This window comes from Macrobrachium nipponense, chromosome 13 (genome assembly GCF_015104395.2).
Source record: "Macrobrachium nipponense isolate FS-2020 chromosome 13, ASM1510439v2, whole genome shotgun sequence".
Lineage (NCBI taxonomy): Eukaryota > Metazoa > Arthropoda > Malacostraca > Decapoda > Palaemonidae > Macrobrachium > Macrobrachium nipponense.
This window is the reverse complement of record NC_087206.1, coordinates 54,631,605-54,654,104: the sequence shown is the minus strand read 5'-3', so window position 1 is coordinate 54,654,104 and position 22,500 is coordinate 54,631,605. Positions and strand designations below refer to the sequence as shown.

At 36.4% G+C, this 22,500-nt stretch overlaps 1 protein-coding gene across 1 annotated transcript in view; it reads right to left on the bottom strand.

Annotated features, from left to right (window-relative positions):
• The window catches only part of LOC135225790 (mucin-2-like), a 332,803-nt gene that overhangs the window by 188,052 nt on the left and 122,251 nt on the right, over positions 1 to 22,500 (bottom strand). Inside the window, 2 exon segments of the mRNA XM_064265270.1 lie at positions 7,603 to 7,635; positions 9,873 to 9,923. Coding sequence (XP_064121340.1) covers positions 7,603 to 7,635; positions 9,873 to 9,923 — 84 coding nt within the window.

Here is a 22,500-nt window from a genome sequence, read left to right as displayed (position 1 = left end):
TTTGATTCTATCATATGCGCCTATATAAGTTTTAGTAGACTGTTTTAGAAACTAACATTAAATCAGCGGCAAATATCAGCCACTTTATTTCATTCACGACGCTAATTCTTATCCTGCAAATCTGCCCTCCATCTCTCTCCATTCTCTGGCATCTCTTATGACCTTCTCCTTAAAAAGACTGGTTTAGAATGAAAACAACAAATATTTGTCTTTCCCAATTTTATACCAAAGCTTTTACCCACGTCTATAAAGTGTAACATACGGTTAACTTTCATTATAAAAACTTCGGTTTTCAAAACGTTATCTTGTATGCTCTGAATGGTCTGATCAAGATTTATTGCTGAGGGTATATATAAACTGGCCACCTCGGCATGAAAATAGTTGTCCTTACCCCTGTTCTAAAGAGTTATGACGTAGCTAAATGTACCCTGGAAGGAGTTTGAAATGTGAAATGATGCAGTCAGCAAAAAGAATTATCGGGGATAAACAATGGAGGAAGACTGACAGCACAAAAGATATGGAAATCAAGTGTGGTAAATAAAACATGTGTGAGAAGTTTGAGCTTTTACACAATGCAAGGAGCCTGGGACTGCTCGAAACGGATACGGAGGTTCCTGGGGCTGTTTGAAAGTAATTCAATGTATTGACTGATTAGGATTAAATGTATCTGGTTGCAAAGTTTCAGCTAAAAGACAGGAATAGGTGACCTTGTATTGGGGTTATAAGTCACCCTTTTGCAAGGTGATCAGCCTGTAATCTTCCCTAGAGAAATGTCTGGTGTGGACGTAGTAGACAGACAGACGATTACACGTGTTTTGTAAAAAGACCAACTGGCCCAATCTTTAGCCGTCTTAATGTATATTGCTGTCAAATATGGTAATTCCATCGAAATTGGGAGTGGATAGCCAGTAGCGACTACCTTCCTCCATAGATGTTACGTACGCATGTACTCCCAGAGCATTTTTCTATTTTTCTTTTCCTTCAAGAATATTAAATAAATAATTCTATAGGATATTCTAACACCAATGCCACTCCCTGAACACATGGCTATGTCAACTTCATCTGCCTGTTTATTCAAACAAGCTCTTATCTCTCCTTAATCTTCGTTTACCTTCAATATCTAAACTTGGGTATACAGCCCGTTGTACTCAGTGTTCTTTTTATTATTATTATTATTATTATTATTATTATTATTATTATTATTATTATTATTGGTTGCAGGTCCACAATAATATCGCATGTGAAGTATAAAGTCTTTAATAGATAATAAAAGCTTTCGAACCTTGTACTAGGTTCATCTTCGGTCAAGTGAACAATATGATTTAAAAAATCCGTCGAAGTAAACTTCTGAACAGGACAATTCCACGATGACGAACGCAAATGGAAGAAGCGCTCAACAGCCCATGCGATATTATTGTGGACCTGAAACCACTGTCATCATTTTCGACACGGAAAATTGTGCCCATTATTATTATTATTATTATTATTATTATTATTATTATTATTATTATTATTATTATTATTATTATTATTATTATATTATTATTATTATTTGAAATGAGTAAATTCTCTTTTAAACATGCTCTGTTAAGTAGAATGGCAGCATCAGTGGAGTTGGTTTTTGACAAGATCTTTCAATTTTTCTTACTATTCTCGTTTCTTCTTGGCTGATATCTGCTAAGAGCTGGCCGTTGTACATACTCTTGATGAAGGGGGAAAGGCAATGGTTCTGAATCTATAGCTGGTTCACTTCAGGTAGATTCTTGGGTGAGCCTTACGCCTACGAGACGTTTGTTTGGCGCCCGCTGACTGGCTGGGAGCTGCCTACCTCCCGGTACCAGCCAATCAGCGGCCGCCAAACAAACGTCTCGTAAGCATAGGGCTCATCGAAGAATCTACCTTAAGTGAACCAACTATAGTCACTTTTATTCTGGCACACATAGGCAGAAGTTAAACATGGGATGATATAAACCGTGGAGTTTCTGGTTTCAGCAGATGGTAACTAAAACCTTGGCATTGTTCTCGAGTGGTAATCTTCGTAGTTTTCTAAGGGCATTATCGACGTTGCTGACCTTATCGTCGATTTATCTTCAGAGCGGGGCGAGTTGCTTCTAGACATCATAGGCAGCAGTAGCAGAAAGATTAAGCCAGCTTTTTACTGGCACGGTCTCTTGCTTTACAGCAGCCCGTAACTGGTGATGGGTGAAGTATTCTTCTCTGCAACATCTCATTCGGCCAGAAATGAAACAATTTAGTGGGAGATAAAGTGTCACAGAAGCAGGTTCCAGTAAGCAGGAGAGCGTGGGGAGGAAAGGATAAAATCTAAGTAATAGAAAAAGTTTGTGAATCAAAGTTCCCTTGGGACGTGATGAATGTTGTTAATGCGGTGGGTGGATGATATTTTGCTTATACACTGCATAGCTGTATGCCATTGGGTATTGCTCACTTGAGAGTGGCTAAGATGAGGTGTTACTCTTCCCAGAATCGCTCATTTCGATTACTGTAGAAGAGGAACAAAGGATGGGATGATTAAGTGAGGCAGCTGCTATTTGGATTGAACAGCAGGTGCTTGGGTTTGAAGGTTGGAATGAGATGAGGTTGTATGCAACTTAGCAGTGTTTCTCTGTTTATAGGTTTCCCTGTTAGAACTTCGAAGAGAACAATTATTCCTTTGAATGTAAGTGTTATTGAGTTTTCACTCACTGATTTGGGAACTCGGTTGGCACTGTCTGAGCTGTCAGAAGGTGAAGGAGAAGGTTGTGAGGGAAGGGCCTGGGAAGGGGGACTGTCAACCTTAGAGATAGATGATGGGGGAGGGGGTGGGGGATTAGGATTGGAAAGAGGGGAAGGGGAAGGCTCTGTAGCACTTGGTACTATTTCTCTGGTCGTCGACTTGTCGTTGGCTATCTTGTTTAGTGCTTCTTTGGCTTCTTTCTGTAGTTTTTTCTTGGTGACACCATTCTCTACATTGAGTTTTGGAATAGGTTGTGAAGGTTTTGTAGGAGGTAGAAGTTGAGAAGTTGCTTTGAACTTAGCAATTTTTTCCAGTCGAAATTTGCACGTTTTGTCCCATGCATGATGCTGAAGAGAACAGATTGGGCATTTGCTTTCAACTGTTTCTCCTATCTTGAAAGCATCAAGCCACTGTTTGGTGGGATGCTGTTTGCTTCATATACCACACTTCTCTGTGGCTGTGCAGCAGCTGCTGTGGTGTCCAAATTTGTTGCACTTGTAGCATTTAAGTGACTCAGGAACAAATGCTTCAGTGGGGAATTATTCCAATATTCCAAGAGACTTTGTTTAGGATTTTCTCCTTGGAAAGTGGCGATGACTTTTCTTGTGTCGGTAGCAGATTTTCCACTGCATCACTTTGCATCTAGAATATTTTGCAGGTGAAGAATGGGGCCAAGAGGCAGGGTGGTTGGATATCTGCAGATGACTGCTTTCCTGATTTTCTCCATTTGGTTTAACTGTTGAAAAACAGTATTCTCTCGTAGTCGGGAGGCTGGAAGGGGTCTGTGTGCATGAAACTGGCAGAGAGTTACTCTTCAAATTTGATAAATATGGGGTCTTCGCTTAAAAGAAAACTTGGGTAGACTTCTGGGAAGGTTGGTATTCTCTTGTAACAGCCGTTTGAAAATTACACAATTGAGTGAAATTTTCTGCACAATCGCGTCTAATGAAAATTGAGTTTTCCCTGTACCTCATGCTTTAATTGACCTAGAATGATGGTCCCAGTGTCTAGACATAATATTGTTTGGTCCAAGAAATTCACTTATGTCATTCAAAAATCAGATAAACCAATTCCAAGGACTCATTTCTGGTCATTAAAATCTTGCCGAATCACATTTCTATGGTGATTTACGCTCTATGCCTAGTGTTCTGTGTGAAATTTCATATTTGTGCTGTTAGAATTCAAGTAATTTACACTTTAATTAGGAAACAAAGTCCCATTCTATTACATAGAAATTTCACTGTAATCAAAGATCAGGCATCATGGACGGCAAATGCCAATTTACACATTTCTCAAAAACTTGCACAATTTTCTCTGAACACAATATGCATAGATTTAAAGCTTCAATTGTGGGAATTATATGTTCCCACAAAGACTTTCTTCTTGAAGGCTACAGTCACAAAATCTAGTCCAAAGGACACCTTTCCATTTGCAGGAACAGGAACCCTTTGTACATTTTTTTACACACGTAGTAGCAAATTGTGTATTCTTCTGGCAAAGGCTTGTGCCCAACAATAGGAAGTAGCAACTCATTACCCAGCAATTCTCTAAATGGAGGAAGCTGATGAAAGAATTGCTCTACATGTTGCAAACTACCTGAAGTATAACATTGGCCATGTCGTAGTACATTCACCAGACAGGGATGTCATCATCGTCCTTTTATATAATTTCTCCACCTTTCAAGCCAATGGTCTCCAGCAATTGTAGGTCAGATGTGGTGTTGGTGACTCAACAAGGTTCTTAACTATTATCCTATGATTGTACAGCTTGGTTCACGCTGTTCTCTGTTACCTGCAGTTCATCATTTGACTGGAAGTGACTATACCAGCAAAGTTGGAACAAAACTAGCCGCTCTCAAGTCAAACCCAGAGTAATTTTTGGCCGAGTTGGGCCACTACATTCATGAGCCAAAATTGTCTGAGAGTTGGTTCAAGTACAGCAAGTTCACGCAATGAATGAGTTGCCGTCTAATTGTATTTCCACAGCAAGGAAAGTAATGAATTGCCTCCAACTAATGAAGCGATCAAGGTTCACATCCTCAGAAACATGCATTGCAACTAAGTAAATGTTTTGTGTGTTTGAAACTGCTGTTGAGTCCTTGGAATTGGTTTATCTGATTTTTGAATGACATAAGTGAATTTCTTGGACCCAAAACTGTATGCCTAGACACTGGGACCATCATTCTAGGTAAATTAGAACATGAGGTACAGGGAAAACTCAATTTTCATTAGACACGATTGTACAGAAAATTTCATTCAAATGTGTAATTTTCAAACGTCTATTACAAGAGAATGCTCACCTTCCCAGAAGTCTACCCAAGTTTTTTTTTTAAGCCAAGACCCTATATTTATCAAATCTAAAGAGCAGCTCTCTGCCTCTCTCATGCACAAAGACCCCCCCACCCTCCAGCCCTTAGACTATTGAATAATCTCTTCAGTGTCTCTGCTCTTTGGGGTAATAATCATATCATCCACTAAATTTGGTCGAATAAACATTTTTAAAGTTGGATTTTCTTTCTCTAGTTTTGCTACTTCAGCATAGGAGGCTCTGTATTTTGGAAGAGGTGGAGAGGGATTGTTTGTAGAAGACTTGGTGGGAGGGGCTCTTTCCTCTTGGACTGGTGTTTTCCTGAAGGGTTTCTTCTTCTTGCGTACAGTGGTCCATCCTTCAGTGTTGGATTCATCTTCCAACAGAGAAGGAGCAGGGCTTGTCATTTCAGTGTTTCCATCGCTTGAACAGTTTTCAATCGATGCATGTTCCTCATCAGACATCTTTTGATGAGAGTTTTCTTGACTCGAAAGAAAACCTGTAGATGCATTATCCTCTTCAGGTAGTTGGGTGGGTTTATGAAGATGAGTTGGGAATTCCATGTTTTCACCGACGATAGGAATGCTCTGTTTCTTGATAATATCTTTCATAAACTCCTGTTCCTCAATGTATTTTCAAGTCTGGAGATAATTCTGTTCATTGATGAGGCCTTTCAAAGACTTATCGTTCGCGATGTTTTTTTCAAAGCTCGGCAATGAATGGACGAAAATTAGGCAAATCCATGTGAGAGCAACGACGGGCTGCACACGGCTACAGGATCGAAACTGGATAATAGGCTCATCACTCATCAGGTGTATATAGTGTCCCAGATCACTGGTGGGAGGGGAGTTGAATTTTGATTGGCTGTTGGGGGATAAGTGCCCCTGAGCGAAGCCTTCTCCCAGACGTTGATGGTTGCACCTGTCTTTCACGTGCAGACGTTGAAGACAGGGCGGGTGGTGCTCGGAGGGTCGTCACCTGCTGCAGATGGAGGTAGGAATACCGATGGGCAGCATCCATTGTGCCACCGACGGGGGAAGGAAAGTTTCCTGCGTGGTGTTAAAACTTTTGCCTTCGTTTCCAGGAGACGAAGGCAGTGATGGTTTGCTGCATAATCAATAATTTTGATTTTGGGAACTATATCATTCCATTCACATCCTGGATGCTCTACTTAGGAAAGAGCATTACCATAATACCAAGCAGGAAACTTTCCCTCTCCCGATGACGGCACGCAGAATGCCGCCTACCGATATTCCCGAACCGAGCGAACGGACTAATCATAAGCTGCCTCCATCTACCGCGAGTGACCTTCCCGGTACCACCCACCCTGTCTCCAACGTCCGCAAGCGGAAATGCGGAGACGAGTGCAACCATCGTCTGGGAGAATTCTTTGTTCAGGGTCATCAATCCCCTAACTGTCAATCAAAATTCAGCTCACCCTCCCACCACACTAATGAGCCCATTCTGTTCAGAAGTAACGTACCCGACTTGAAGATAGACCAATGAGACGGTCAGAAACGTCGACAACACCCTTAGAAATCTACGAAGATTCTCTACCACTCGAGAACGACGTTGAGGTTTTAGTTACCATAAGCCGGAAACCTTAAACTACGGTTATATCACGACATGCTTAACTTCTGCATGCGTTACCAGAATAAAAGTGACTATATTCAGAAGTATTGCCTTCCACCACCATCCAGTTTATGAAGCTCGGCCAGCTCTTAACAGACATCAGCCTTGAAAAAAAAAAGAAGAAAAAAAGAGAGAACAGCAGGAAGAATTGAGAGGATCTGGTGTAAACTCGGTTTCACTGATGGTGCCATTCTATTGAGCAGAGCATATTATTATTATATTATTATTATTATTATTATTATTATTATTATTATTATTATTATCTATTATTATTATTATTTGAACAAGAGCATTATTATTATATTAGTATTATTATTATTATTATTATTATTATTATTATTATTATTATTATTATTATTATTAATCAAAACGAGAAAACATTCCTGCAATTCTGAAAAGGCATAAATAGGAAGAACAAGGTTTCCATAAAATCAGAGGCTTATACTTACATGAATAGAAGAAACAAATCACCCTGAACGACCACCCAGGCTTTTTCTCCAATCCCAAGAACGAATACTACAACGAAGATATTCGCAAAATATTGTATGTATTATGTATACATACATGTGCATAACTAGCATGTTAAACGCAATGAATACATTATGTGCACATATATCAGCCCCATCATATTATCAAAGCATGCACAAATCCATTCTTAATGCAGAGTACAATGCACAACGAACAAAGGCCACTGGCCAATACCGGCGGGGTTGGTTTCCCCTTGTTCACGAATGCACAATATGGCTCTTCTCCAAAATGCTTAATGTACCTTTAAATTGAGTTAATATGGTAGAGGTGTATTGATATAGTATCTAACACCTTTGCATATGCTACACCTACAGTAGTTTTAGCTAACATCAGTACGATATTTGTCTACACTAATGTTAATGGTAAATACATACATGACAGAAAAACAATTCCTTTCTAACCTTTTGAAAGACTGTCCTTCTCATTTGACGAGGCTGAAAAAGAAAAAGAGGTTCTCGTCACGTTTACGGAGAAGAGGAGACAAATGAACAAATAAAATCATTAGATCCCAGAATTTATCCGGGAGAAAAGAATGGCTTCTATAGAAAGTGTGCAACGGAAAAAAAGAACATTCACCTGCCAACGTTTTTGTGTAAATGAAGTGTGAGATTATTTTGGTTGATGCAAAATGTCGAAATCACAAAATCAGTTGCAGAAGAAGCAAATTTGCTTCCATTGCTGACATTTCTTCGTATTTTTCAAAGATAAAAGATGATATGAATGTTTCCTTTTCCGTCTGACACCTTCTACATTTATTCATACAAAAAAGTAATTAGTCTGATTATAAGATCTGTGATATCTACATCTATTGTATACTTATCAACAAATTTACCAGTTCTTTTCAAAAGCTGATAGGTGAAAAACATGATAAACTCAGTGGTCACAGGTAATTCTTCTGACAATACCAATATCATCATTGAATACAATCCTTTCATAATGCTCTTTGTCCAAGTATAGCAAGGTAAAAATAAGCCCTAATGAAAGCAAGAAAAAATGTGCACAATTTATTCATCAATAATTCTCATTTAGAGCAATTGGATCTTTGATTAAATCGTTATTGAATAGCTAGTCTCATTAATGAAATTAAATTAATGACCCCATGTCAAATGAAATATTCTTGAAGATAATAATCATGATACTAACATAACAATATAAAGTCCTACAGTGTAATACTTTATTCCAAATACTGAAATAAAAGTCTCCAAAAGATAAAGTTCCATTACTCAACTAAGACAAACCAAACTTCTTAAGTCAGATTATAAGAACACCACAAGAAATACAATATACAACATTAAATACATTATGAGCTACGACAAGTATTTTAATGAGTGCTTTCGAGATATCCAATGACCTTTGAAAAATATGGCACAAAAAAGGGAAAGTTTCATATGAGGTCATAAAAATGTCAAAATAACATTAGGAAAAGGTCAGACATGCTCAATAGCGCACTAAACATATACCATTGTATGCAATAAAGAGATCTAGGAATGTACTATAAAAAAGAATCTCTCTGAATTAAAAATCCATTTATGATGATGTCTTTAGGGCCTTTCAGTATAAACTAAAAAATATCAGTCGGCGCTATATAATGAAAGCATTACGGTAGCCAATACTATTCAAGCGATCGAGAGCTGAAGTTTTGTCATTGAAGAGAAGGTTCTTAGATCCGGTTTGTGAGAAAACCCGCAACTCATCTCAGAGATGCGATAAAGAGCATTTGAGAATTATCCGGAAAGTTGAGAATATCATTTTTGTTTGGATAAATACTGTGGACAGAGTGACATGAATGAAAATAATGTGAAAAATCTTTACAAACAAGAATAATAAAGAAAAAACATATTTTGCTTAATCAACATTAGCCAATTGTAAATAAATAAAATTGAAATGACAAAGTTATGGAATAATTCTGAGAGAGGTAGAAAGAGATCAGAAGTGACAAACTGAAATTTAACCCAAATTTGATCCTTTATTGCATACGGGCACAAGATTACCATACTGCAAGTTCGAATTTACCACGCCATATCATTAGAAAAAAATGTTGGTCAAAACGACTATTCTCAAATGGAAAACATGGATGTGAAAAATACACGTGGAATGTAACTTTGTTCAAAATGTATCTACAGAGCTACAAAATGATCTACAAGGACAACCTGGTTTGGGCGAACGAAGAGGCCATTCTCTACACCTGAAAAAGACACAAGGTTTGGGTGCGTTCTTTTCATGGGAAATCGCCACCTGATGAAAGGGCTGTGTTCTCTTGGCAATAAAAAGATGAAACTCGAATTAATATTGAAATTCAATACGAAATATATGTCATATAACTAGCATAAAGTGGAAACATTCAAGACTAAGAACCATTGGTCTGCTTCCAGAAGCCACAGATGATTTTTAAAAATTAATGTTGTTAATGAGAAATTTCAGGACTACAGGGTACAAAATCTGCATTTTCTAATGAATTAACAGTCAAAACGAGCTCTTGTTAACGCGGTACGTTTAGTCAGCATTAGTTCAAAAGCAAATAATAATTCTGCGCAATAAATTTCTGCTATGTAAATCACCTCTTACGTCAGGCAGCGATACGCTCACAAAGGCCGCACCTTTCGTACAACTACGATGTAAGGCAACGTCAACAATATTCTGAGATGCATAGTAATAATAGGAACCTCAGTACCATTAATACTCAACTGTAGAATATGCGGTTTAACTGCTAAGCTGCTAGGGCCTGAAAGTGGTTAAAAATAGTTTTGTTTCCTGGTCAAACAAACACTATTTGAGAGTTCAAAAGTCGTCTAAGTAAATGACATAATCAAATCTAAAGTAATAAAATGCCAGTCACATTAGCTAATCATTTACCTTTTACATGTGAAAAATAAAAATCTACTTTACAGTTCTATCACTGACTACAGTTTCATTGTCATACAATCAAAACTAATCCCATATATATATCTATATATATATATATATATATATATATATATAGATATATATATATATATATATATATATATGTATATATATAAAGAATATGCATAAGTGCACCAGTGTATGTACTAACTCGTACATACAGATGTTTACAAACAGGCATGTAAACAATTATATTAATTCGCACACATATTAAATTAGTAATCTTGAATTACGAATCACATTTCCTTCGCACATCATTCTTAAAGCGTATTTAAAATAAAGGCTTAAAACGAATGCCGCATAAAAAAAATATCAAAAACACAAACACACTGTCTTTTAATTTTCGTTACTGACTTTGTCAAATAAAGTTACACAGATATTAGCTAATCGAAACAGTAATCGTTTTCCTAAAAAAAACATCAAATGCTTAAGACACGAAGGTCTTCACAAGCGAAAAAACTCCATGAAATATCCTTGAGTGATGTTGGAAGAAAAATAAGCGCAGTCAATACGACATGGAAACTTCACCTATACAGGAAAACAAGAAAGTTACATCACTGGTATTTTCTTGACGTTCAATAAGTGAAGATTGTGATAGGTAAAAATGGCCAGAGATCAACTTAAAAAAAAAGGAAAAAAAAAACAATATCGAAGTTTATACACCTACAGATTTATTCTAACAGATCTATCAAATCACTAACTACACAACTGAATATGTCTTAGTGTTGTTTTTGAAAGTATAGAAGATATGGGGGAGAGAACCTTAAACTTGTCAACAGAGAATCAGTATTGTGCATTAAATTTGCAACCAATCGATTCGGGTAGTTTCTTCCGTTAGTTTATACTCGAAGTTATTATGTCAAGAGCTTCAAAAATAACTCTTCCAGTTTTCGTTAGGTAAAATCTGAAGTTCCAATAGAAAGTGAAAGAGGTTTGCATTTTCTTATTTTTTTCTACATATATTTTCTTTTTTCAAAATGTGCTTAACAATTTAAAGCTAATTCTGTAAACTACATGAAATAACAAGGCACACCGATTATTCTTTAACAACGTTATCTAAAGTAACTGCTTATGCATGAAGTATGCCTTGACAACGACAAAATGAAAATGAAGTCTGAATGGGGCGTAGAAAACCGAAGTTGCCGAGATATGCTGGAGAATAACCTTAAAAACAGTTTGAAAACATCGAGATTCAGAGGCAGAGGAGAGAAGGAAAATAAGAATAAAAGTTCAAGCTTATTTGGCAGTCATAAGACAACTTTTAAAATATCTGATAGATCTGAAGTGGGAAGCAAATGGCAGAGCTAAACATGGATTGAATTAATAAACATATCACAAAGAGAGATGTTTTATTCACTGAACTTCTCACAACGAGTGCGAGTCTGTTTGGGAAACAGAAGAGTATTAGAAATATGGGAGATTCAAAATTGTAAAGGGGCTTGCGACTAATTACCTTACATGAACAGGATTAATATATACGTATGTGAAATTGTCTTATGGGTGAGGGTAGAACAAATAGAATACTTGAGGAATTCGTTATGCGCATGAAAATGGTGATTTAGGCGAGGTAAGCATTTTGTTTTAAATGACATCAGCCTGTAGAAAAGGCATTTATTTACTGTTATAGATATTCATAACATAAAAAAAGGAGACTGAATGATTATATCTGCAGAAAAAATATCATAACCGTGAAAATATGAGCTTCTTTGATGACTTACAAAATCATCGCCGTTAAGGTAAGCATGGCAACGCTTGCAACTAATGATTCCCAAACTATGAAAAATCCTCAGAACATCTTAAACGACAATGCTAGCGAATGACATAACGTTTCTTCATCTTGGAAGAGTTGCTCAGCTTGATGACACAGTTACACCATGTGTAATGCACGATGATTGACAAACGAGTTCAATTAGACAAATTTCTCCTGGAAACTTGTGATCAACAATTTCAGTTGTGAAAATCATATAATGTGTATGCATGGATGTATGAATGTATGTATGTACAAACATATATAATATAGATATAAATATATGATGATATGAGTGTATGTATGTACAAACATATATATATATATATATATATATTATATATATATATATATATATATATATATATATATATAAGATAGAAAGACAATATTCATTTCTCAAATAGGTATTGAATCTTTCGACACCACACACGAAAGTACAGAATCTTATGTTCTACATGATATGAAAAATAACTGGCTTCCTTGCAATCACACTTCTTGAGTCAAATGGAGGCAGAGGTTTCAGAAATGGCAGCATTAGATGGCTGGACCAAATTTATAGATTTTGATAAAAGTCTGCGTTTCTTTGGCCAACGAGAAGACACGTTTTTCAGATAAATAGAGAAGCATGGAACTGCTTTATCTTTTGCAAGCAAAAAGACTAAAGTAAATAATAAAACGAATACTGGTTCAGTACATCATCTGCTGGGATCAAAACTAGCTATAAGAAATTTGAGTCTGTTACTCTCTTCTTACGATATATATCAAAATACAGAAATAGTTTAGAGTTAAATCTCACCACTACACAATATACTCTCCACTCCTGCAGCTTTTGAGATCCGTCAAAGAGCCAAGAAGTCCAAAAAGACTCCAGTGTTTCAGCCTCGGAAGCCAAACGAAGAAACTCTGGACCGGAAGGAAGATCATCCGCGGTCACTACAATGTCCCCTATCCCCCCGATTATTTGCATATCAATGTCGCGATAACCGTCCGTTAAATTCCAGCCCAAGTTTCCTCGTTCGAGCTCTGTATCCAAACAAAGTCTGATTAACGGAAGACTGACATTCGACACCGCTGTAGATTAAACGTGGTCTTCCTGCGGGAAATTTTATTTCTTTTCAGGATCGTAAGTCTTCTTACTTTGCACATAAAACTTTCGAGCTGATCTGGAAATCTGATTTACTACCTCGCTGCTGGGTTGCCGTTTTGAGGAATTTCGTCTACTAGTGCGACTGTCTGGTGACATCTGGCAACCCTCAGTGCCACGGCACTGAGGAATAAAATTCTTAATTTTGCCTTCACGAGCTGAGATGAACAGCGTAATTGAAGCTCACGAACGTTCGCTTCCGACAACGATTTCTTTCAAAATCAAAACTGTGTATGTTAACACTGCTAAAAGCCACTGTTGTGAAGAAAAAACGGCAACTCTGCTTCGTTGTAGCACATTACAGGCGATGAAAAGAATATATAAAACGTCCTTCCTCGCACTTCAATGGATGGGAGTTTATATGAGCCTTATACCAGTGTAAAAAGTGCATTCGCTGTTCTGGTATCCAGGCAAAAAGAAGCCTCTAGGATTTGTTTAAAAGTGATGATGTGTACAATGAATGTTTTCTTGAAGTGTCAGGTGTTTAAAATGGCCATCTCTCTAAAATAATCAAGCCATCGAAATCATCTATAGGAGCATTTGTTTTGTTTTTCATAGAAACTCAAAAATGAAGATATCAAAGGATATGAAATTTGAATGACAAAACACTGATAGATCTGGCGATACTGTTTCTGATTTTTCCCAAATAAAAGCAAGGTAACAAACGAGAGAGAGAGAGAGAGAGAGAGAGAGAGACAAGAGTAATATTTCGCTTATAAAATTTGGCGTACATGGACTTTCCGTGTTTCCGTCGTTTCCTTAGAGTAAAGGGAATGGCAGAGAATTGGGGCGCAAAGGACACCATTACCAGAGTGTTTCCTCTGCACTGAAGTCAACTTCTCACATTCCACAGCATTGACGGGAGGAACATTCATATCATGTTCTTGGAACTCGGGGAATGAGACTTTGAGGATACTTCAAATTCTTGTTACCAAAATCATGAAAGGTCTGTAGGCCGCCCCAGGATAATATGGGATTGAGAAAAGCCTAGTAATCGAGAACAAAGGATCTTATCCTAATCTTCAATGACTTAAACACAGACTCAGACGAGACACGAAAACGTTTTACTGGAAATTCCGTAATGAATTATTTGTTGTCTCAAAGGCACCAACAGATGGAGACACGAGATATCTGAAATGATTTCAGTGATGCCGAAATATACAACGCTATCTATCACTCTTTTCATATCACACTCACTGAAATTCAAAACTTCACTGAAGCAACAGAAGTCCAATTTCAAATCGTGAAAATTGTCAGAGATAAAAGTTAGTAGCTACGATCACGGTTTTATTTGAAAACAAAGAAAGTTTCCAAACACACACACACACACACACACACACACACACACACACACACACACTCACACATACATACATGTATATAAGAACACACACATACACACACACACAATATGACCAATAAAGATGTGATTCGGGATCAGTAACAATCTTGGACTATCTGCTCCCACTCGATGTAGTTTATGTACAGATCAAAAGATGAAGCGGCCTCCGAGGGGCACCCATAGAGCAAAAGAGAGCCTGAGAGAGCACGAAATCCGGCCAGGAGATGGAAAGGATTCTCCTAAGGGCATGACAAAGCCACAGAGGGTGGTAGGTGGTGTCGTACGCAGGACGTGAAGGGTTTCGTGGTAAGATGCCTCGCTAAAGGATGCACATAGAAGAAAGAGGGATGATGATGATAAGGAGGAGGAGGAGGAGGAGGAGGAGGAGGAGGAGGAGGAGGAGGAGGATGAGAATAAGGCAGGACGAGAGAGGATGTTTAGTTACAAGGAGGATGATGAGTAGACATGAGAGAAGTAAAGAAGAGGAGGAGGAGGAGGAGGAAAAATTGGTGGAAGGGAACGAAGATGCTAAGTCTGGTAGAGCAGGCACCTTCAAACACAACAACTTTAAGCTGCCAATGGTTCCGTACAAGTGACCGATACTCTCCGCCACTCTCAATCAGTCTCATATTTTTGGGAGGAGAGAGAGAGAGAGAGAGAGAGAGAGAGAGAGAGAGAGGAGAGAGAGAGACTATCTTGAAATGATAATTTCCTCATTTCATATTCACGACTGTTGGGTGATTGCAAACGCATTATTCAAAAGGAAATCCATACATATATATATATATATATATATATATATATATATATATATATACATATATATATATATATATATATATATATATATATATATATATATATATATATATATATATATATATAAATCGCGATTAGGGCTATGAATAGCCGCCAGATTCATTGGTATATATATAACTACATTAAATAAATTCAGGTACTGATATATATATATATATATATATATATATATATATATATATATATGTATGTATGTATGTATACATATATATATATATATATTATATATATATATATATATATATATATATATATCTATATATATATATATCCATCCAGGCTTCATCACTAAATGCATAATTGAAATCTCGAGGTATCTGTTTAAGTAGCAAGAAAATAAAAGTGTTTAATTTCGCAACAACAAGAAAAAGTCGGAACAAGACCTTATATATCTATTTTTCTAGATTGCAAAGAAAGCTGACTGCAGCTTTTTTGATACAGATTGCAGAAATTGGCAATAATGTGGTTTCCCCTTTATTATCTTTACCTTCCATATTTCGTTCGTGATTCTAAACGTTTCTTTCAGTATGTCAAACTGAACGAAAACCAAATGTAAATACTTTTGCAAGAAAAATATAAATTTAAGGTAATTTTCACTTGTGCATGTAAGTTAAGCTCATACATTTAAGAGTCAAAGCAATAGAAAACTGAGCAAATGTCTTTCTCATGCAGCTGACCTACGAAACAGCAACCAAAGAAAAAAGAACTGAATTTCTGACATATGAGAAAGACCACCGATGCGTGCAGGAACTACCGAAATGCAAACATGGCCCACAAGTTAAACTAACAAGAACCGACAGTTCAAATACCTTCAGTCATAACCTTCCTCACCATCAGTTTTTCCTTGATTGGCGGAAACAGGCTTAGTCTAAAGCTCCAAGCCAGAAAGGAAGGAGGAAAGGAGAGATGTTGACAAAGAAGCGATCTTGAATTACAAATATAGCCCGAGTTTTACTCCTTTTTTTTTAAATAGATAAAAAAATTGCTGTATACACTAACATAGAGACTAGTTATCAAAATTTTTTTATCATAAAATCCAATACCATTAAAACTGAAAAGCAGTTTGGACTTTTGTTAGCACTTGGTACTACGGTGAAATATGTTAAAATTTTCGACAATTCTTCAGAATATTAATGAAGAGTAGGTAACTAGTTGAATTGTTTGGCATAATCTACGAACGCAGTGAGCGAAAACTTCAGTGAACGAATAAGTGTAACACTATATACTTGTCATTTTAATCAAATAGTTGATATAGCGGGATAAACATAATTTTACATGAAAGCAGTAGTGCAGGGTTTATGAAGACTTTACTATTACTCGTGGCCATTTCGAGGACGTCCCGTGGAAGAGTTCCCATCTAAGAAGAATGAACAAAAAAATATCTTTCGTAATCGACAAAACTAGATTCAGGATACTCATTGCGTTTCCAAAAACAAAACATCATCCATTTCAGGGAAGCAACGTTTCACAATCTCAATTTCCTGTGAGGACAGCTTACTGAAAAAGCTCTCAAGTAGGCAACCACTATCTTTACTATTCTCTGTTATTCAGAAAAAGGTTGTCAAAAAGCAAGAGCAGCTTTCATAAATTCAAGGAGCATCCATGAAGGTTCCACGGTACAGCAGATGATCCAAGGAGTGCATGATTATATTACATCTAACACAAGCAATAGAATGTTAGAAATGGCACGATCGATGATATAACGTAAGTACCAACCGTGAATACTGCCTAACGATCGCTTTCAATGAAGCAAGTTTTCACATTTCAGCTTTGAGTTTTTCGGTCACATATCATCAGGACGATGTTGCAGCTCCGGAGTAAGTTTCAAATAAAATTAATCTAGACTGTTCAAGGGACAAGAGTGTCCCCATATACTCTTCCAGGTAAGAAAATATCGGAGCAACAGGGAGGATCTTTTTCTATTTTTCAATTAGTTTATTCAGCTTACATAACAAGTTGTTTGAAATAGTCAGTTGCAAAGGACCACTTACGTATAATAAATCTGAAAAACTTTCTTTTCATATCTGTCATTTACATAAAACGACCAGGAACTAACATATGATGAAGCAAACGCCTGAACGAGCTTCAATGATTTAACCACATGATTACGGGGTACTATATATGAGCAAGAACCTATGATGGCATAAAGCCAGCTTAATCATAAAAAACAACAACAATCATATGAAGTTTACAGTACACCAGTATATATATATATATATATATATATATATATATATATATGTGTGTGTGTGTGTGTGTGTGTGTGTGTGTGTGTGTGTGTGTGTGTGTGTGTGTGTGTGTGAGTGAAGTGAAGAGTGAAATAAAAGTATATAAAAGTATGAGAAGTTCACAGATCGAAAAAAAAAGAAAAAAAAGTGAAGAAGAGCCTGTAACGTATCCAGAGAGTATTAACGCAAAAGCGGACAAAGAGCAGATGAAAACATCAGCGGAGTAAAAGCGATGAAGTGGAGAGTACCATAAGATCTGATTAGGTCAGGATATATCACGCTAATACACTGTAATGCTGCGACTTAACCTAATAGCTCTTGGTAGATGTGACCGTGGGGACCTCTAATTCATACAGAGAAGAGGGTGAACAGAGGCCAGGTAGGGCGAGGGACGGAGAAGTCAGGATGCATTTCTTGTTTGCCCTCAGCTGCAACAAGTACCAAAGATGAATTCTAAAGAGGTGGAGGAAAAACTTAATCGTTTACCATGGCACCCCACATTACCGAAGTTTACGGAGATTTCACTTATTACTCTATAGCTTACTTGTATCTATTTTCATTTTTTAAATCACAATCAATGTACTCATTTACACATTTAAATCGTATACTTTATGTATGAATAATTTAGAATGTTTGACAAACTCTAAAGCCCAAACAAGCCACAGTCCAGGCAACATTTCGTGGAGCCCCTGTATAGTTCATAACCCACCGGTTACTCTAATACTATCGTAAACCGCAGGGTTGACAACTCTTCTGTTATTTATTTTTCAGCTATTTGAAATGTAATGATCTTCATTAGAAATGCGGTAGCTTTCACAGTCTCTCAAGAAATCAAAAGTACACGTTACATGTTTTAATACGCTGGATTAAGTGCTTATGTAATGAACTGCGCACATGTTCATGCTTAAGTATTCATGACAAATGAATAACGAAGTAGTCATGCAATCTTAAATGCAATATTTATGGTAATCCATTTTTCTAATACGAATTCAAACGCATTTCCCAGGATTTATATTTTGTTTTTCCAAATTCCCTCGAAGAGTCAACAAGTGAAAAAACTTAGGCAGCAAAATCACCCCATCTTCTTTTACAGTGGCAATCTCCACATTCAAACTGATTTGACCATTTTAATGTGTACGTTACTGTCTGTGCGAAAAAGCATCTGAATTAGCGATATGTATTCATACATAAACCCATAGCATCCATGTTCACTTAGTCTTAGTTTCATTATCGTTCAAGAATTGAAGGAAATGGCGTGCATGTGTTAGGGCACGAGAACAAGAGCAAAAAACAAGTTATAGAATAAAGTCTGTTGGGAAACATAATACTCAAGTTTTAAAACCTTAACTCGTGAAAGAATAAAGTTAATCAAATGTACGAGTTTCCTGTTAATACTCAAACTTATCTAAATTATCGGCGTTGAAATGCAAATGAAAATAAGCTAGAAAAGTCTGAGAAGTTACTATATTAGATTCACATCAACCGTGCATCCGATGTATAGGCCAGTCCCTTAAGACACTCCTGATTGGCTGTCGATAAGCCAATCACAGGGCTGGAAACTCTCAGTCTCTCTCGAGAGTTCACATAGGCAGGATGTATGTTCCAATCAGGAGCGTCGTAAGGGACTGGCCTAGACATCAAATGCACGGCTGATGTGAAACTACTATAGTTATCATTACTGTACTGTAAAGAATGAGTGTCATTCATTAGGTTTACGAAAACCTGCTTCATTTAAGGTCCATAAATAGAATGATAAGTTTCGCGATTCATGGATCGACTATATCATATATTGCAATGACGAAATTGAAGTGTTCTGGTTATTTATTTCGACTGAGTTTATATGCTGCAATATGGCGAACTAGTCAGTTCCCAAAAAGGCTGTAAGTAAACCCGCTACAACATTTCATGCTTTACGCTGCTAAACGAGCAGACATTTTTCGAAATGAAATCTCAAAAGTTCCTCACTTTCTGGGCCAAAACTTGATAGATGTATGAATGCATATATTATTATTATATATATAATATATATATTATATATATATATATATATATAATATTTATATATATTATTTTTATATATTTATAATAAATATATATAATATATATAATATATATATATTATATATATATAATATATATATATGCAACCACCATACAAACACACACATCCACACACACAGAACACAAACAACCACACACATATGTATTATATTAATATTAACTATAATAATTATTATATCTATATTACATATATATATTATATCATATATATAAGATTAATATATATAATATTAATTCATTATTATATATACTATATATATTATATATATATATAAACAGGCGAATACCAACACGGAAAAATGACGGGCCGGCAGCCAGGACCAAGCACTTTCTCCTGTTTATTCAGGTATCGTGATCTCTATGCATATAATATATATTATATATATTATATATATCTAGAAATTATATATATTATCTATATATACATATTTATATAGTATATATATATATATATATATATTGTATATATATATATGTATATATATATATATTTTCATATATGCTTAACCGAAGGGGAATTTTTTTTTCTCTCGATAATAGATTTGCCTGGACCAGGGCGCGAACCTATGGATCCTTTCAAACCCAGGAACGTCAGTGAAGCTTTTCCTACTACACCACCGGGTTTGAAAGGATCCATAGGTTCGCGCCCTGGTCCAGGCAAATCTATTATCGAGAAAAATTCCCCTTCGGTAAGCATATATGAAAATATATTAATTCCGAGGTAAGAGCGAATTAGATATTAAAGGACATTGTAGCTCGATATATGTATATGAATCACGGAAATGTGTATATGATCATTATATATATATATATATATATATATATATATATATATATATATATGTGTGTGTGTGTGTGTGTGTGTGTGTGTGTTAATGGTAATAAGCTATGCCAAAGAAAGAGCAGGGAAAACAGCTTTCAAGCTCTCTGAATCTCAACTTTACGTAACAAAACTGCTCAACCCTTCCATCTACCCGTTTACTACTGGCCCTGACAGCTTGACACACAACCATCACCCTAGCCCATGTACCAAGCGTTTATGGAATGCTTACTAAAAAATCTCTCTCTCTCTCTCCTCTCTCTCTCTCTCTCTCTCTCTCTCTCTCTCTGTTTCCCAACGAGCTGGGTAATTTGCTTTTCTGCATAGAAAAACTGCAGATGCCCTCTATAAAGGCATTGGCATTTGATGCTAGTAAAACCATTTCTTCTACTATAAAATGAAATTGCACTGTTCCTCCATTATGACATCTAAGTAGTTCTCAATTCTACTCCTTCGGGAGCCTTGGAAAAAAGGGGGCGAGGAAGAAATCAAAGGAACACATTCTATTCATTACGAATAAAAGAGATCTGGAATACTCTCCCAGGAAGTGATTGTCAGAGAAGCTGTGTTTGAAGTCCGGCGCTATTGTCATCCTCCGTGCACCGTAGTGCACCATTGTGAACCATTGTTAAGGACGCTGGTTGTACGCGCACTTCACTAGATGTTAAGATGCAAGCGAATAAATGGAAATGAAACCAAAATTAAAGAACGTTTAAATGAAAATAAAAACGATGAAACCTGGTTCAAAACTAAAACACTTTAGTATTTCCACTCTGAAATATACTTAGATTTATTCCTTTACTACTTGAAGAACAACGAATCGATTGTATACGCTGTTTCAAATTTCCGTAAACTTAAATTTCCGTAAACTCACTCAATTGTATTTCCTGCAAAAGTAAAGTCAATCTATATTTCGGCTTAATTATAATCTGTGACAAAAACATTTACTTTAAAACGCACCTGGGAGAAGGAGAGAGGTTTCGCTTTTTGGGAGAGGCGCTGTGATTTAGGTACGTTCTCGTAAATCCCGTCGGGCTTCGTTCATCTCAAGAGTGAATAATGTCAAGAGTGATAGTTATACATTTTGGTTGGGTGCAGACAAGGTGGAGAACGTCATGGAGCTTACAACTTCAAACCAAAATGACTGGAACCTCTCTCACACACACATATATATATATATATATATATATATGATGATGGTATATATATATACTATATATATATATACATATATGTGTGTGTGTGTGTATACCTTTTCAATATATGTCTTTTTAAATTCTAGAAAAAAGATGGGACGAGAAGGATACGTGATTCCGGTTTTCTTTAAAAAAGAGGTTACTAGCATCATGCCATATTCAACTGCCCTTGTTGCCAACAGATTGGAATATGTAGAAAGACAGTTGCAAGTGCTTTGGGAAAACTTTAAAACATTAGCAAATTCCTCAGGTTGTTGGGGACAAAAGCAAAACATTATCAAGTCTCATCGGCGGGGGGGGGCGCGGGTGCGCAATTTGACCTGGTTGGTCGGAAGTCATATGATTGTGACATCAGAGAGTGAGTGAGAAATTGTGCATTTTAGACAGTAGACGCTTAAATCATTATCAGTGAGAAAAGCCTGAAGGAGACCCTAGAAGATCCATCGAGAAAGTTAAGAACTTTGAACCAAAAAACCAAACCTTGTGAATTTCTTAGATACTCTGAAAGGAGCTGAAGTGCGAGGAATGAACTTATTATTTTTATTGAATATTTACCCATTCTTTTTTTTATTTTATTTGTGATGATTGTGGTTTCTTTTACAGATGGATTCGGTTTGTCACTACAGAAAATGAATTCTCTCATTGACAATTTTGTTTAGGAAAATACTGATGGGTTTTTGACAAATGAGGATAGTGTGTGACATTTTCTTAATCAAGATGACTATTAGAGGAGTAGTTATGTTTCATAGTTTTGGAATTTTTAAATTAATTTTGCTTGGTTTTCATGTTACTTCCTTTGGGGATATAAAGACTATTTTTGTATCTCTGAGTTTAGTTTTTAGCTTTAGTTTTGATTACTTGATTTAGCTGCAGAGTTGCCAGTCCGCTGTGGATGTCAAGATAGGTTAAGTTACCAATCAATTATTTCTTTCATTTTAATTAGATCAGGGGCCACTAGACCCTCTAACCGATTGGTGGCAGTCAGAGGAAAGGCAATCAGGCCTATGGATTATGTTTCTGAAGAGACTGAAGGTT